This window comes from Siphateles boraxobius, unplaced genomic scaffold, assembly GCF_051911475.1.
Source record: "Siphateles boraxobius isolate OS27281-9 unplaced genomic scaffold, OSU_SipBor_1 20, whole genome shotgun sequence".
Lineage (NCBI taxonomy): Eukaryota > Metazoa > Chordata > Actinopteri > Cypriniformes > Leuciscidae > Siphateles > Siphateles boraxobius.
In genome coordinates, this window is record NW_027508811.1 from 15691179 (window position 1) to 15708457 (window position 17279).

A 17279-nucleotide genomic window follows, 5' to 3' on the forward strand; every position below is an offset into this window, starting at 1 on the left:
CTACCCACTGTTTAGATCTGTTTGGGTATTTATGCAAATTACCTCACTAAACTTTCGAAACTTTCCCCTAATGGGATTTTTCGGGGCTTTTTGGTATGAGCAAAACGTCTATATCATTCCAAAACATTTTATAGATGAAACACCTTTTACTACACTTATAATTATTTTATTTTTGCACAAGTGCATCATTTCCAATTATATTTTATAAAGTGTTAAAATTTTTATATTTTAGTATATGATTGTGTGCATTTAAAAAATCCCATAATGCACCGGAAGATAAAAAATAAATGTCGGCGGAAGTTGCTGCGCATGTTGTGCGAGCTCACTGTGTTTCTGGACCTATTCCACTCAAACTCTCAACCAGCCTGGTGGATCCTGCGAATTATCGGTTTGTTTTGCCCTTTTTAATGCACAATCTATGACACTATTTCGGGGAAGATGTCTGTTATATATCTAGCATAAACTGTTTGTATTTGTAACGAACAGATTAGCGCCACAAGCTAGCCACGTTGGGCTTCAGTCTGCTCCGTAGACATTAGTAACGTTAATGTTTTGATCACTACTAACATTACCTGGTTAACTGTCAACTCAGTTGTCGCTTTCCATTGCATGTGAATTGTGTTATATTAAGGGGTGTTGCAAATGTGATGTATAACATAGAGCCACACTGCAAAAAAAAAACACTCACAACCTTATACCCTACTCTTGCTGTGTGCATATTTGACACGTTTGATATGTTTTGTAGTTTACTTTTAAATTTAATTTCTTAATTAACTTGGAGTAATGACACCCCACAGTGTTTATTCTACAACCAAACCATGCAATTATGTTGCATTTATTTATCTGTCTACAATTCACGCAAGTGTCTCAGAAGTATTGTGCTGTTGTGTGATAAGTGTTTTTGTTTGTTCTTGATTTCAGCACAGGTCTTCTGAAGCCATTGAGACTTGAAGACCTAAGCTAGTTTTAAAATCACTGCTAGGTTGTTTTGCTTCATAACCTGTCAATATGGAGCAGAACAACAGTATTCCTCCTTTTACTCAAGGGCTGGCTTCTCCACAGGTGAGTAATGTAGTGTTGAGTAAACAAAGTTAAGGCTGGAATACACAGCTTTAAAAATCTCAACCGATTTGAAAACTGACATCTTACAATTTACAACGTTGTAAATGGTTATAGAGGAAAACTGGGCAAACAAATGAGGATCACACACTCCGAACACAACAACCTCACAGACGCACAACAAGTGAAAATGTGTTATAAAATCGGCAAAATGTTCGTTGACTGCATGGAGTCATAGTCTAAGGCTAAAAAAAAAATAGGATTCTGTGCCCTTCATAACCTGTTATTAATATATATATATATTTTTTTTTTTGTGATTGTCAACTTAAACTCACTACTTCGGCAAGTAGTGTTGACTCCTCCAGACTGTAAATCTGGGTAAAAATCTGGGCATCATATAGTGTATTCCATGCCTTATAAACAGGTATTTGAATAAAAACTTATTCAATGCATGAAGTTAATTCACCTCGTCTCTATTCAAAGGGAGCCATGACGCCTGGCTTGCCCATTTTCAGTCCTATGATGCCGTATGGAACGGGTCTTACACCACAGCCAGTGCAGAACACCAACAGCTTGTCCCTCCTGGAGGAGCAGCAGCGACAGCAGCAGCAGCAGCAGCAGCAGCAGCAACAACAGGCTGCCTCGCAACAGCAGGGTGGGATGGTGGCAGGTTCAGGCCAGACACCCCAGCTGTACCACTCACAGGTCTCCACGACCACGGCACTGCCAGGCAACACGCCACTTTATAACACACCTCTCACCCCTATGACCCCCATCACTCCTGCCACACCGGCCTCAGAGAGCTCTGGCATTGTTCCCCAGTTACAGTGAGTAATTTAGCTGTCATCACTGCACAATCCTGTCAGAAACATTGTTGATTGCCTTTCAGACAAAAAAGTTATTAAATATATCTGTGATGATGGTCATCTAGAAGATCTTAACATGACTGTCATTTTGAATTTATTAGAACTGTTTACAATTTCCATGTTATGTTAAATTATATAAAATTTTCTTTTTAAGGAACATTGTGTCCACTGTAAACTTGGGGTGCAAACTTGACTTAAAGACGATAGCACTTCGAGCCAGAAATGCTGAATATAATCCAAAGGTAAGACTTTTTTTCTTTCTTTCTTTTTCTTTCTTTTTTTTAAAGCTTAGACCATTCGTTTTTGTACAACCTTTTTAATACCATTTGACCATTAAAAAATGATGGGACTGGTTTTGTCAGATTTGGATTTTTCTGATTTGAAATATGTTTCAAGTAGATAAGAGTTGGCCTTGGATGCCTGAAATAGCTGCCTCGAGTTGTTGCAAATATGACCGCAAAGTGAACTGACTTTCCTTAAAAGGGACTTTGCCTATTGTTAGTCTAACAGTTCATAAAAATCAAAATTAGTTGTGCAAGTGTATGATATTTTTTAAACCATAAGCAGCATAGCGAAAACATCCACTTTACAGTAGTTGAACTCATATAATCAATAATAACTATTTCAGCGTTTCGCTGCCGTCATCATGAGAATACGAGAACCCAGAACAACAGCCCTCATCTTCAGCTCAGGGAAGATGGTGTGCACAGGAGCCAAAAGGTACGAATCCAATCTTGCTGTGGTTTTCTTCCTATCACACACATGTAGAACAAACAGCAGTGTCTGTGTTTGCGTTTCTTGTGTGCACTCGCTTCTGCAGTGAGGAACAGTCCCGATTGGCAGCCAGAAAATATGCCAGAGTGGTGCAGAAGTTGGGTTTTCCTGCCAAATTCTTAGACTTCAAAATTCAAAACATGGTGGGCAGCTGCGATGTCAAGTTTCCCATTCGATTAGAGGGCCTGGTGCTTACACATCAGCAGTTTAGCAGGTTTGTCTATTTATTTCTGAATTAATCGTTTTTATAGTACATCTCAAACTAACTTATACATTAATAAGAATTTTCTACACTATTACTGTTTGTACCACTTAAGTTATGCTTATGGGTTTATTTTAATATTATACTAATACAATATATAATCCACTGAGCTTTTGAAATCAGAATCATTCTGTCTGTGAGATGGAAAAACTAATACCATTTGAAATAAGACCTAATATCCTGCTGATACTTTTCCCCAGCTATGAACCGGAGTTATTTCCAGGATTAATCTACAGAATGATCAAACCAAGAATTGTCCTTTTAATATTCGTTTCAGGCAAAGTTGTACTCACAGGTGAGGTCATTGTTGTATTCAAAATGACAAACAGTAACTTTCAATACTAGTATGAATTATGAGTGATATTGTGGTTGCATAATGAGAATTTCCTCTCTTTTTTTTTTCCAGGTGCAAAGGTTAGAGGAGAAATCTATGAAGCATTTGAGAATATATACCCAATTTTGAAAGGATTCAGGAAGACTACATAATATCTGGGCAGAGCACCATTCTGTTTTCGCTGTTGAATTACTGGCTGAGCCCACCGCTATGTCTGAGATGACCTATGCCGTTTCATGTACTTTTGTAAGCTTGTAAATATGAAGGACACCTTTTTCTTCACTCAGAAATTGAACCGATTTTAAGGATAACATGCTTTTATTTTACCTGTTCAAAATGTTTCTCTGCCATTTGGTTTTCAAAATACTGTTTTATCTATGTCTGATCTTTTTAACAAATTCTTTTATGGTTTTATGATGTATGTTCATCATTTTATATACTTTTACACATTCCCTTTATTAGCAGGTTTTATGTGTATTGCATTACTGATGGTCTGTGTTGACTGCCCATCAGTGAAGGGAATGAGTCTGGAAAGTTATGCCTATGTTGTGTGAGAGTATTTTTTTGAAGGAGCGCATTTTGGTTATTTTTTAACAAAGCTTTGCAAACAAGTTTGCGAATCCTACAGTTGTTGAAATCATGTGGATTTGACCTTTAAGTTACAGTTTTAAATAAGATGTTACAGTTGGCATATCTGACAACTAAATTCACATTTCATTGTATGATGTGGTGTAGGTCTACCAATAACCCCATGTAAAGCACTGTCATCATTTTAATTTAATTTGTTTATGTAACTAAGTTTGTTTCATTGAATGCAAATAAATGTTTGCTAACTTCAGCTTATCAATACAGTATCTACACTTTTTTTTTCTTTCTATTTTTCTAGAATAAGACATCCTATTTTGGTAGTGTTATGAGTTTTTACAATCAGAACAATAGGTAGTGTGATTAATTTGGATTTCATTCCAGGCTATGAAATCCTGGATTTCATTTATTTGCCTTTGCCAAATAATAAATGACAATTGTATTACGAATAACAAGGCAGGAAAAATGGTGTTTAGATGTTTTTACAAATTGTATTTTTTTTCTATGCAAGAAAATTTAAGAATACCAAACTCAAATACACTAAAAACAAAGTTGTTAAATATTACAATATAATATTTTTAAATTTAACTTAATCCTGTGATTGTAAAGGAAGAGTCAGTGTTACATAATCCTTCAGAAAACATTCTAATATGCTGATTTTATGCTAACATTTCTTATCTTGAAAATAGTTGAGCTGCTTAATATTTTTGTGGAAACTGTAAGGCATTATTATTTAATTAATGGAAAGTTGAAAAGAGCAGCATTTATTTGAAATAGAACTATTTTAACAATGTAAACCTCTTTTCTGGAACTTTTAATCAATTTAATGCATCCTAGAATAGATGAATAGAAGTATTAATTTCTGTAAATTTTATATATATATGTTTTTTAATATCAGTTAGAGACAGAAATGGTGTATGTGGGTGCCTCAAAAGAACCAATCCTTTATTGTTCACATTTCTTTATTATAAAATTCTAAATAATAGTTCATCTGAATGAACTAATTCTACACTGTTTGATCTCCTGAAAAGTCTTGTTTCCAGATGAACTCGGCAGAATATTTGGTGCCTTTGTCACAGCTGTCAGCACATGTGTAGATGGCCACTGTCCCCCAGTCTATGCTGGCATCTGTCCTATCCACTTTGAGGTGATTAAGTAACTGAGGCATGATCTGAAATAAGCACAGCGACAATTTAAACAGTGAAATGCGTTAATCTAATGGTATGACATGTAAGAGATACACCAAGGCATAGTTGTGTATTTTAAAACAAAAGTTTGGGTTCAGTAAGATTTCAAGAAGTTTCCTGTGCTCACTAAGAATGGATTTATTTCATCATTTCATCATCATTCAAGCTGAATTTTCAGAAGCCATTACTCCATTTTCACATCTTTCAGAAATAATTTCAATATGCTGATTATGGTGCATAAGAAATATTTCTTATTACTATCAATGTTCAAAACCATTTTGATGCTTAATGTTTTTCAGGATTCTTTGACGAATAGAAATTTTGAAAAACAAATCTTTGGTAACATTATAAACAACTTAACCTTAATTTTTGATCAATTTAATGCATCCTTGCTGAATAAAATCTTACTGACCCTAAACTTTCAAATATTAGTGTATACATGGCAATGTACTTTTTATATTTAACATGTATTTTACATTACCTGAAATTCAAAGAGACGTTTAGCACCACATGGACATTCTGGAACTTCCTCATCACGTGGCACATGTTCAGCTGACACCCACAGAGGAGATCCTTCTTTACAATACCGCAAAACCTTAAAAAACAACATATACAATCACATAGAACCATATAACAGACATTAGCCATGGGTAGCATTTGATCTTATAACTGACCTGTTGTGGGTCACTAGCAATTCGCTTCTTGAACTTCTGAAACACTTTAGCGTCCTGTGTTTCATGAAGCGCCATACTCTCTAGCTCACTGTCCTCCAAATCTGAGAGAGTAAATAAAAACTGAATGACAAATCCTAGTCAAGACCTAGAAATAGCAAGCTTCTGAATCTGTTCTGAAAGACATGCCGTTATTAAAGCACGCCATGCTCTCTTGATCCAAACTGTGGGATTCATGGTTTTCCTCATCTGTTGCTGGAAGCTCTTCCGGTTCGGTAACCAACTCCCACTCAGGAAAGAGAAATGAATTAAGCTCCTCTGAAGTTTGAGAAGCTGTAGATCCAAATATGAAGACAACACAACATGTATATTAAAGCTGCAATCATTAGAAATAAAGTATAATTAAAGCATTCACTCACCCTCATTTAAAAGGATTCACTCACCTTCATTTGAACATTCTTTCTTGTGTCGATTTTTCCAATCTATGGTCTGATGCTCTTTACTGCAGTATGTGACAGAGTGACATCGAGAGCAGGCTTTCTGTCCCAGACAGCCACACAGTCTGCACAATTTGAGCCCAGATTCCAGAACCTGATGTTCATCCACTGCGTGGTCTGGCTTCTCATCAGAAGGTGGATCAAAAGGGTAAAAGTCATTTTTCCTTGGCAGTTGACATCTGAACACTGGAAATGGGGATAGAGCAGAATACTGTAACTTAATGTATATACTTATGTATAAACCACTTTTAGATAATATGAGGGATGATGCCCAAATGAATACCTCTTCAATTAAAATTAAAATATAACATAAACCTACATCAGAAAGTTCTACTCAAAATGATATTTCGACAGTTCATGAATTACCTTTAAAACACTTGTTGTCATTTCTTGTATAGCAGGCTGGTGTCTTACAGCAGAACACAAATAGTGTTCTGTGAAAGCATCGATCATATTCCTTAACAGGCGCATACACCTGCAGAAGAAACACTGTTGGGAGTTTGCACTTTTCACACTGTAACTCAGACACAGTTGGCAAATCCATCTGGCGTAACCACGCAGGTTTCCCTCCGACTTTACTTGGAAACTGGTCGCTAAGAAGTTGCCATGATTCTGCCTCCTCTAAGAACCCCAACACGACCTCACGGGTTGCTTTAGACTCTTTTACTGTTTTTGCAGCCATCTGTTAAACTCTCATATAAAGCAAAAGGTTTCCGACTCTTGTGCGTGTGTCTGTTCAGCTGAGACCGGGGCTCGGGTCATACAAGATCTGCGACTAACGTTCCACACACGAAGCAGCCTGAGCAATACGCACATGTGGATGGAACCTACCAAATGGGACTTGTATATCAGTTAGTATTATTAATAATTAATATCCTGAACTAATATTATCTATTAACTAGCGTTAAACGTCTTTACCTTGTTCTTGGGTGAATTTAACCAGAGAATGGGCTCTGATTTAAACCGTTTTAGAGTTTGTCCAATAGATGGCCTCACAATTCAATTCTATTTGTATGTAAACGCTTGCATAAATTGCCGTTACTTTAAAAAAAATTTGACACAAATTCCACATAAAAAGCCATATATTCCATATAAGTAGCATCGGAAAGTGGCAAAAATATAATTTACTTTCATCATTACTATTTGAAGAATTTAAAAGATTTATGATGGTGTCGATATATTGCACATGCTCTAACACTATGTGTAAATGTTGTTCATATTAGTCAAGCACAAATTTATATGCACTTCTCCCATTTTTATTTTCAAGGACATTATCCCTGATAACAAATATAAAATGCTGGCGCATGTATTCGCGCCTGTTCAGTTGAGTTTATCAGAAATGACAACAGGTCTGAACTTCACGCACGGATAATTCTGCAGCTCACAGTGGATGATGTCATGGGCTCTATGCCAAATCCTACTCATCGTCCTACTTGGGTAGGACCAAAAATGCTGCGCGCGCCTCAAAACACTGTCTAGTAAGGCGGCTGACTAGGCATTGAGACACAGCCACAGTCTTTGGGTGTAAAGGAGTAAAGTGCTCAGATCAGTTTTAGTGAGGGCGGAGGATGGCTCGTCTCATGAGGGCATAACGTCAGTGCATGTGTGGGCTTCGTATTTATTTTTGCTTCAGAGTTTCTTTGTTTTACTTCCAGATAAAGCAAACACTTCTTGATTTGAAATGCAGCTTTTAGCGGACTTTTCCCCCCTCTAAAATAAATGGACACCGCGATGAAATCGGAGACTGGCGCTCCGGTCTCTCATTCACAAGCGAGATGAATTGCTGAACCTGGCGTTGAAACTCTTGGACGGTCAGTGTTTTCAACGATGCCTCCGCAAGGAGGTGGAGAGTATAAGACGGTCCCAGGTACGGTTGTGCCGCCGGTACCCCCGAGGAGATTCAGGGGCAAAGATTTGTCATCCGCGGTGAAGAGCCGCTTCGGGTCTGCAGCGGAGCGCAGGGTGAAGTGCGTTTTGGTTGGTGATGGTGCAGTGGGTAAAACTAGTCTCATTGTGAGCTATACCACCAATGGATATCCCACCGAGTATGTTCCAACAGCGTTTGACAACTTTGCAGGTAAATATCGCGCCAGCATTTAAATTCAAAACGTAAAACTAAATGTAAAAATTAAATGAAATGTAATATCCTAAATTAAAAACTTGAACTACTCTAATCACCGGCTAGAAAATCCAGTTTAAGCTAGTGCTGCTTTGGGTAGCTGTTTTCTAGTTGGTCCAAGATGGCCATTATTTTACATGTCCGGCTGGTCATTTGTTTGAAAGAGCTATATTGTCATTAGGGGTGAGTTTTTGTAAGACCAGCAAGTTCACCAACCCATTTCAATCTCATATATCAGAGTCCACGTGTCTTAATGTGCTCTGACTAAAGAGGGATAAAATGTCAAATTGAATCTGTTCTCATCTGCAGCGGTTGTAGCTGTGGACGGCAAGCCTGTGAAACTTCAGCTTTGTGACACAGCCGGTCAGGTCAGTCCATTGAGCCCACTCAGCACCACCAGACCCGAACAAACCACCTAACAAACACATTCAAGGCAGAGCAACTTCATCATGTCCCTGTATAAGGATGGCATATTGTTTGCACAAACACATGCTGGTCGAAGCCCTCCTCTCTTAATTGTAAACAGACTTGTGAGTCATGTCCTAATTAGTCATATGGTTGCCTATCTGTTAGATAAGAAAGAAAGTGATTCAGTGTTGTTTTGCTTATCCATGATAAGTTTTTCTGGTAAAGTTCAGCTGAAGTTTGCAGTCCAGGCATCATAAGTATATGCTTTATCCTATGGGAACACACTATTATAGGTCAGTCAGTGTCTCTCCCTTTGTGGGAGGGGGAAACCAGCTCTAGGATCACAAATGGGAAGCAGTCTAATTGTGATGAATTGGGCTTGATCCAAGGGAAAGGGAGACTTTCAGCCGGGGTACAGCTGGGGCTAGTCACTGGAAATGTGAGATCAGTGTGTTTTCGATGAGTTTAGCAAGCTAAGGGGAGACAGTGAAGGGAGGCAAGCCAAGAGAGATTTGTATCTGTCCTGTTTAGGCCAGTGGAAATGGAGGAAGAAAGAGAAGGAGAGAGACACACAAAAAGACTTGAGAGTATTATATATATATAGTGCATGCTAAAAACAGTGGTAAATTAAATCTTAAGAAAATCTCAAATGGAATATTTGTTCTTCATACTATATAATATAATGTTGTGATAAATTAATTTGTAATATATAAAACAGTTGGTTATTTAATTTTTTACTTTATTTATAAAAAATAGTATAGAAATGTAATAGCCATTTATTTGGTTTCGGTCATAACATCAGACAGAATTTTTAATTTCATTAACTAGATACAAACATATTTGCATATGAATTATATAAAATTTACTGTAGTATAGGATTATTTCTCATTATGTTAGAATGTGTCCAGTTGACTATTATAAGAAGAAAGCTGCCTTGGTGTGTAACAATAGAAACTAAGCTGGAGACTCATAAGGAAGAGTAAAAGAGATGGAATGCAGCTGTAATAAACAACAGATCTCACATTTGTGTTCTAGATTATATCTTTCATGTCGCTGACATCACAGCGGGTTCTGATATTTCAGAGATATGAATCATAAGCATGATCTGGATGTTGCCAGTTTACGAGATTAAAGTAACATTACTTTACATACACATAAACTGTTTCATTAACAGAAAAAAAAACAAAAACAAATCTAAGTCCTTTATGTAAGAAAATATATGATGTAAAATCGAGCGAGCAGAACAAAAACCTTGGGGCCAGTCACATTTCACATTTAATTACTTTTAACAATCCAAAACAAAAACAAGTGTTAGTTTGTCTTGGACGTTTATCACAACTGAATCTTTCTTTGCTCTGGGCAGGATGAGTTTGACAAGCTCCGGCCGTTGTGCTACACCAATGCTGACGTCTTCGTGCTCTGCTTCAGTGTGGTAAGTCCCTCCTCTTTCCAAAATGTGAGGGAGAAGTGGGTGCCTGAGATCCGCCGGCACTGCCCGAGGGCACCAATACTGTTGGTCGGCACTCAGGCTGATCTCCGGCAAGACGTCAAAGTGCTCATCCAGCTGGCCCAGTACAAGGAGAAGCCGGTCGACCCCCAGGAGGCCTGTGTGTGTGCTGAGGAAGTGCAGGCCGTCTCGTACATGGAGTGTTCGGCGCTCACCCAGAAGAACCTGAAGGAGGTGTTTGACATGGCTATAGTGGCCAGCATCCAGTACTCTGACAACCAGCAGCAGAAAAGGCTGAAGAAGCGGACGCCTGATAAAATGAGGATGCTCTCTGAGTCATGGTGGAAGAAATACTGCTGTTTGGCGTAGACACGAAAATATGATTGTAATGTCGATATTGATTCGGTTAGACTTTTATGCATGAAATGGACACAGATTCATCTGCTTCAGGGGACTGTGTTAGTGGGTTAACTGGAACGCAGGTGGCCTTGAAGTGAATCGGACAGTTTAGAAAAGAACGCCAAGATTTTATAATAAAATGTAAAGATTCTAGAGACTAGTAGTTGTCAGCTAAATTTTAGGATCTGCTCTCCATTTGGAAAGTCCTCAAATGTCCATGTGAACAATTAAGGGCAAGAGTCATCTGTCTTTCTTTACCTTATCTCTTGTTGAAGAGGTTTCAAGTGGACTTAAGGGCTTTTTTTCTATCAGATTTAGATCTAGTTTAGACTGCTAGATTTTCCTTTTTCATTCAGGCACTGTGTAAAGCACCCTATTGGTCGGTCTCAGCAAAAATACAGCATTTTATTGTTGTTTTAACACTTCTTCCACGTACATGAACAGGATTACTTGCCTTTGTTATCTGGGATCCAGAGCGGGTTCAATCGGAGATGCTCAAGTGCTTCGTCGTGTACCTGTCAAAGCATTGAGTGTGATGTAGAGTACAAGCAGATGTTTGGACACACCATCAACTTGACATCACTGACATTTACCTTGTTGTCCAGCGAGGGTGAATGATTGTCCATTTCAGAGACAGCAGGACGCTGGCACATCTCTCCAGGCTGTCTTGTTTACATTTGGAGTTAAGTCCTGACTCAAACACGCTGTGAGGTCAGGGTCTTTGAGTTTATAAGTAGACTTAGTTGGCCTGTTGGATTATATATCTGGTCATTGAACCTGGAGCTTCATCAAAAACACAGTGTTTTGAGTAAAGCTTTTCAGTGCTATCAGGAGGATTTTGAGTGGCTCAGACATTCTTGAGTATTTATTAGCATATACACTAACATTCAAAAGTTTGGGTTCAGTACAATTTTTTTATGTTTGTGAAGGGATTTTCTTATACTCACAGAGGCTGCAATTATTTGATCAAAAACACAGTAAAAAATAATATTGTGAAATATTATTACAATTTAAATAACTGTTTTCTATTTGAATATATTTTAAAATATAATATTGTATTGTGATGGCTAAGCTAAATTTTTAAGCTCCTTCAGAAATCATTCTAAAATGCTAATTTTGTGCCCCAAATTTTTTTATTTATTATCAACGTAGAAAACAGTTTTGCTGCTTAATATGGAAACTGTGAAAATAATTTTTTCCCCAGTATTCTTTGAAAAATAGATTTGTTTTATTTGAAATAGAAATCCTTTGTAACATTATAAATGTCTTTACTGTCACGTTTGATCAATTTTATGCATATTTGCTTAATAAATGTATTAATTAAAAAAAGGTCCAAACTTTTGAATGGTGGTGTATGGTCATTTGGATGAAGAAAAAACTTATATTAGTGGGGCCAAAGTTTTTAACCAGAAATAATGGTTGACATTGATTTTAAGTTTCCGTTTAATCCAATGAAATATTTGTGCCTGAAATTCCTAATAAGGGTTTTCATGCCTTTGCAATTTATGGCACTTTTTAAAGGTGAAATGTGAAGTCTTTTTGTTTAAGTTGGACATCATAACAACACAAAAAATGGTTTAAGTTTGAGGGCTGGACTATCTGTATGCACAACCAATAGAAAATTGGGAATGGTTTTAGTGTTATGATTTCAAATCTGTTCTTTCAAAAATTATTTCAAAACTATGTCATTATTAATTCAGTTTGATTCAATTATTTCACAAATTGGGGACATTAGTGGCGCAGACATGGCACGCTTCACCTTTAACATAAACCTTTTCACAGAAAATCTTTAAAAGACAATTCTTCCATAATTGCATGAATGCATTTGGCAGTCACTTTTATCCAAAGCATCTTACATTGCCTTTAAGGTTTAAGCTACTAGTTGTGTATTTGTCGCCCCTAAACCATGATGTCAGCCACGTCATGCTTTGATAAGCACTGCAGTCTCATAATTCTATATAAAATATGTGGAATGTTGTTCCAGGTCAAACTGCACTTTTTATCAGGCTTCCACGTCGAACGAACTGGAAAAGTCGCCTGCTGCTATGCGACATGAATGAGAGTATTAAGTTGAATGACACAGTAAGGAAAAGTTAATGTTTCACTGCATAAGCTGGGTTAGGAGAGGAAGAATCACTAATCTTTCATGAACACAGAATGAACCAAGAATGAAATCAAGATGAGTTTTATGCTTGCCACTTATACTGTTAGTTTGTGCCAGAATGTGGCGAGGAGTTGAAAAATAAGTAAATGGCTCTCAGCAAGTGATTAAAGTGCTGTAATCCGCAAGTGTTAAAGGTGGCATAGTGAGAGATGAACCCCAAACCAAACAATCATATTGATTTTAAAGGGATAGTTGCAAAAATGAAAGTTCTGTTGTCATTTACTCGCCCTCATGTTGTTCAAACTTGCATGATTTTCTTCTGTTTTTTGTTTCTTTTGTCCATGCAGTGAAAGTCATGGGGTCCCGTGTTGTTTTAGACTCTAATGACTTTCATTCTGTGATCAAAAACAGTTAAACAGTTCTATAAAATATATTTTTGTGTTGCACAGATAAAAGAAAGTCATGCACATTTTGAATGACATCAGGGTGAGAAGATGGTGAGAGACTTCACTTCTGGATGAACAATCTCTTTAAGCATGCTCAAAAAACAAGAGATATTTAAAAGATATTGTAATCATAATCATATATCAAGAAGTATTTTGGTTGCATTCCTTATATTGTGAATCTTAGAATTGCATGTGTTTCAAACACAGGCCTTAAGTTCAGAGTCAGACTGACCAAAGCATAGAGCGCTTCAGTGCTTTAACAGGGCAGGATCAATTACTGAGAGGTTTTTGACAAGTTGGCTAACTATCACTGCTCACTGTTCACTGCTTTGATTTGGACGCGAGTTGCATTGCAGTGTTGTATATTTACTGTGTGAGTGAGCTCATAGCTGTAGCGTCCCACCAGACGGAACTGTTCAAGATCTGGTGGTCGTTCAGACAAAGCCGACATGCAATAACAGAGACCTCCCTGTAGATTGTTATCTTTCTCAGAATAAATATACTTTTTGTCTACTTATTGTCTGTGTGCATCTTCTTTCATTTTCTTGGGATATGTTATGAAAAGCTATATAATATCTTAATTTCATAATCTCTTTGCTTTTTATAGTTAATAATTGGTAAACTGTCTTGCCTGCAGGAATGATGAGACTTAATGGTGTCTGTTGATTGCAGGTTGTGTACAGTTCACTGTCTGGGGTTCTATGTTGTCTTATCACAATTGAGAAAGTTCAGCTATTTTCCAATATTTTCTTTTCATAAATGCTTAAATTATACTATTGTATGGTTATAGCTTAAATGTTACATTTTGGAGTGTGACTTATCTTATAATGTGAGTGAGTATATCTCAAAATTTGATTTGATTTGATTTATTTGACAATAAAAATTAAAACAAGTACAATCAAGCCCAAAAGACCAATTCATAAAAAAACTGTTGAGGATAAGATACACAAAAAAGCCATAGGCTTATTTCCATTGTGGTCCTCTGTATTAAAAAATGGACGAGCAGTTCATAATTGGAATGAAATCAAAACAACACACATCAACATATCACATATTACTTCTAGAAACATAGTTAAAAAGCAATTTCTTAACTTCTCTTCTAAAAGGACCTTCATCTTGAATTATTTTTAAGCAATCAGGCAATTCATTCCAAACAACAGCGCTAGAATACAAAAAAGAATTCTTCCCAATTAGACTCTTAAACCGACACAAGTATATATTATTTATCCTAGCCCTTGTAGAAAAACTATGAACATATTAGTTATACAAGTATTCTGGAACATTTCTCTGTAGTATTTTGTACACCATCGTCAAATTTTGATCATCAATTTTTCATTAAGAAAAATTACCCTTTTGTCCACTTTTAAAAACCCTATTTCCCTAAAGTGATTATTGTTCAAATGCATTCGTGGATGAAGCCTCAGAATAATTCTACACAACTTGTTCTGAGCAGTCTGTAATTTACTTTTAACTCGTTTCGTAGAGCCACTATACCAGAAAGTTGCCGCATAATCAAAATGTGCTTGCACTAATGCCCCAGCTAACATTTTTAAGGTTTGTTTATCTAAATACGCAGCCTGTCTTGCTAAGAATTTTATTCGATTACATACTTTACAGCCATACTATCCCCTGTTAAATTATTATCCAAAGTACATCCTAAATATGTACTTTATATCTCACAATGTGACTTTATGGCAAAATATGACTCTCACAATTAGGACTATATCTCAAAATATGTCTTTATATCTCACATTGTAACTTTTTATCTCGCAGTGTGACTTTAAATCTCATAATGTGACTTTATTTCTCAAAATCTTACTATTTCTCCCAATTGCGACTATATCTCAAAAAATTTACTTCTGTAACTTTTTATCTCACAGTGTGACTTTAAATCTCGTAACGTGACTAAATCAAAATATGACTATATCTCACAATTGCGACTATGTATCGAAATATGACTATATCTCACAATTGCAACTACTATATCTTGCAATATATCTATATATATGACTATATCTCATAATTGTGACTGTATCAAAATATGACTTTATATCTCATAATTGTGACTGTATCAAAATATGACTTTATATCTCACAATTGCAGCTTTGTTTCTAATAGCTGACTATATCTTGCAATGTGACCTTGTATCTGAAAATGTGACTTTATATCTCACAATTGTGACCTTGCGTATCTTGCAATGGCAGCTTTCCTTCTCATAACTGTGACTTTATAGTTAAAAATGTGTCTTTAAACCTCAAAATATGACTTTATATATTTCGCAATGGCAACTTTCTCATAACTGTGACTTTATATCTCGTAATGTGATTTTATATCTCAAAATATGTGATTTTATATCTCAAAATATGATATATGATATATCAACTTTGTTTATTGTACCAGTGACTTTATATCATGCAGTGTAACTTTTATCTCAAAATGTGATTTTATATTTAAATGCTTAAACTATAGTCACTTAAGGATAGGGAAATCGTGGAGATCCTACTGTATACTTCATGTAAACAGACTAGACTTTAGCTGCAGGGGGTGAAATGACTAATAAAAGCAGGAAAGCTATGGTAGTTGCTCTGTGATGCCTTTGTCAGTTTGGTTGCTTTATTGCCAATGGTTTGTTTTATCTGGCTTTTAATCACATTTCCACAAGTACTCAAAACAATTAAAGTGGCGTCTGGGTTCATTAGCTCCATTGAGCTGCTTTCTTAAACAGCTGACATGCTTTCTCTGAGCTCTAGACGCCTTAACTGCTAACAATTACATATTTGGTCCGCTTTCATCCAGTTGCTTCATATTGCATGTTTCTGTGTGGCAGATGAACAAAGAAAAATGTCAATTTGCAGCCCTCTCGACCGAAAGATCTCATGCTGCAAATAGCTTTTAACTGTTGGCCCAGAATGAATCAAACAGGACAGCTATGCTGATTCATTTTGATAGTTTCCTGTGGAGCTCCAGAGAAGGAGTTTCATACACATGGATCTGGAACGCAGTGTCCGTTGATGGACAGTATTCAAAATTCTGACAACACTATGATGGAACATTTGACTTCATCACAGCTGTGGTGACATAAGTGAAATGATATGAATTGTAGAAAGAAAAGCTATATTCATCATACGATGTTCATATGAAGCTCTTGATCTGAAGCCTAACCTTTGTTTTGATAAGTGAGATATGTTTACTGCTTTTCACCGGCATACAGTATGTTCTCTTTTGGATGCTGGACTTCATTTTTGTTTTCCCAGCAACTAAGCTTCTTAACTAAATGATTCAGCTGTTAATCAGCAGTTTTGTTGACCATCAAAAACCGGACTGGGAAATTCAAGATGGTCTAAGGAAACCTGTTTCTGCCTTATAATAAAAAATATATAAAAGGCTCTTTCTCTCGCAATTGTGTTACAAACTCGCAAACATGTTTTTATATATCACAATAGTGAATGTCTCGCAAAGTGACTATATCTCAAACCGTTACTGCATAATGTTTTGTTAACACTTTACAAAAAGGTTCCATTTGTTAACATTAGTTAACTTGAGCTAACAATAAAAACTACTTCTTAAGCATTTATTCATATTTTATCTTTTAACATTTATCAGATGTAAGATGTATCTGTTAATATTATTTAATGGACATGAACTAACAATGAACAGCTATATTTATTATTAACATTAACAACGATTAATAAATAATGTAACAAATGTATTGCTCATTGGTACTTATTGATAGTTAATCCATTAAGAAACATTAACAAAGTAAAGTGTTATTTATATCTTTTTAAAATTATTTTAGTTTCACTCTAAGGCTAAAACTTCTATATTTCTGCATGCAGGATAACAAAAAGTCTCTGGCTTTGTTTGTGTGTATATGAGAGGATGGATGGATATGGATTTGCCTCCTGGAGCTTCTCGATCGAGCAGGAAATGAAGGTTCAGTCATATGCTTCAGTGCTGAATAGGACAGACAGGAAGAAAGCTGATCTGGTGATCACAGATATCTTTATCAGACGATCACAGTGCTGCTTGGCTATTTATTGCTCTCAGCTCATGGTTATAATTAGACCTTTACGGGTGCCTGTCATCCAGTATAACCTCTCCACATCTTTCACATATAAGGA

General features: G+C 36.4%; 3 protein-coding genes across 3 annotated transcripts; 2 read left to right on the forward strand and 1 right to left on the reverse strand.

Moving 5' to 3' along the window:
* Positions 1 to 271: 271 nt before the first annotated feature.
* Positions 272 to 4133, forward strand: tbp (TATA box binding protein). The gene is made up of 8 exons (XM_077237090.1): positions 272 to 388; positions 922 to 1062; positions 1543 to 1886; positions 2080 to 2167; positions 2554 to 2645; positions 2746 to 2913; positions 3162 to 3256; positions 3368 to 4133. Exons 2-8 carry the CDS (start codon positions 1009 to 1011, stop codon positions 3445 to 3447), a joined length of 921 nt encoding a protein of 306 aa, XP_077093205.1. The 5' UTR covers positions 272 to 388; positions 922 to 1008; the 3' UTR covers positions 3448 to 4133.
* A 691-nt stretch (positions 4134 to 4824) lies between these two features.
* On the reverse strand, positions 4825 to 7166 carry pdcd2 (programmed cell death 2). The gene is made up of 6 exons (XM_077237089.1): positions 6602 to 7166; positions 6182 to 6421; positions 5928 to 6071; positions 5742 to 5842; positions 5549 to 5662; positions 4825 to 5051 (listed from the first exon to the last, which is right to left on the reverse strand). Exons 1-6 carry the CDS (start codon positions 6915 to 6917, stop codon positions 4887 to 4889), a joined length of 1080 nt encoding a protein of 359 aa, XP_077093204.1. The 5' UTR covers positions 6918 to 7166; the 3' UTR covers positions 4825 to 4886.
* Positions 7021 to 13671, forward strand: rhoua (ras homolog family member Ua). The gene is made up of 3 exons (XM_077237092.1): positions 7021 to 8312; positions 8664 to 8722; positions 10126 to 13671. The coding sequence occupies exons 1-3, from the start codon at positions 8063 to 8065 to the stop codon at positions 10576 to 10578; spliced, it is 762 nt and encodes a 253-aa protein (XP_077093207.1). The 5' UTR covers positions 7021 to 8062; the 3' UTR covers positions 10579 to 13671.
* Positions 13672 to 17279: the final 3608 nt, after the last annotated feature.

Bases quoted from the DNA above. Each gene is read 5' to 3' on its own strand.
- tbp (XM_077237090.1), top strand. From the start codon at position 1,009: ATGGAGCAGAACAACAGTATTCCTCCTTTTACTCAAGGGCTGGCTTCT. The intron at 2,914-3,161 runs GTTTGTCTATTT...ACTTTTCCCCAG, and splicing joins ACACATCAGCAGTTTAGCAG to CTATGAACCGGAGTTATTTC. The intron at 3,257-3,367 runs GTGAGGTCATTG...TTTTTTTTCCAG, and splicing joins AGGCAAAGTTGTACTCACAG to GTGCAAAGGTTAGAGGAGAA.
- pdcd2 (XM_077237089.1), bottom strand. From the start codon at position 6,917: ATGGCTGCAAAAACAGTAAAAGAGTCTAAAGCAACCCGTGAGGTCGTG. The intron at 5,843-5,927 runs GCATGTCTTTCA...TTACTCTCTCAG, and splicing joins CATGGCGTGCTTTAATAACG to ATTTGGAGGACAGTGAGCTA. The intron at 5,052-5,548 runs GTAATGTAAAAT...TGCTTATTTCAG, and splicing joins AACGTCTCTTTGAATTTCAG to ATCATGCCTCAGTTACTTAA.
- rhoua (XM_077237092.1), top strand. From the start codon at position 8,063: ATGCCTCCGCAAGGAGGTGGAGAGTATAAGACGGTCCCAGGTACGGTT. The intron at 8,313-8,663 runs GTAAATATCGCG...TCTCATCTGCAG, and splicing joins AGCGTTTGACAACTTTGCAG to CGGTTGTAGCTGTGGACGGC. The intron at 8,723-10,125 runs GTCAGTCCATTG...TGCTCTGGGCAG, and splicing joins TTTGTGACACAGCCGGTCAG to GATGAGTTTGACAAGCTCCG.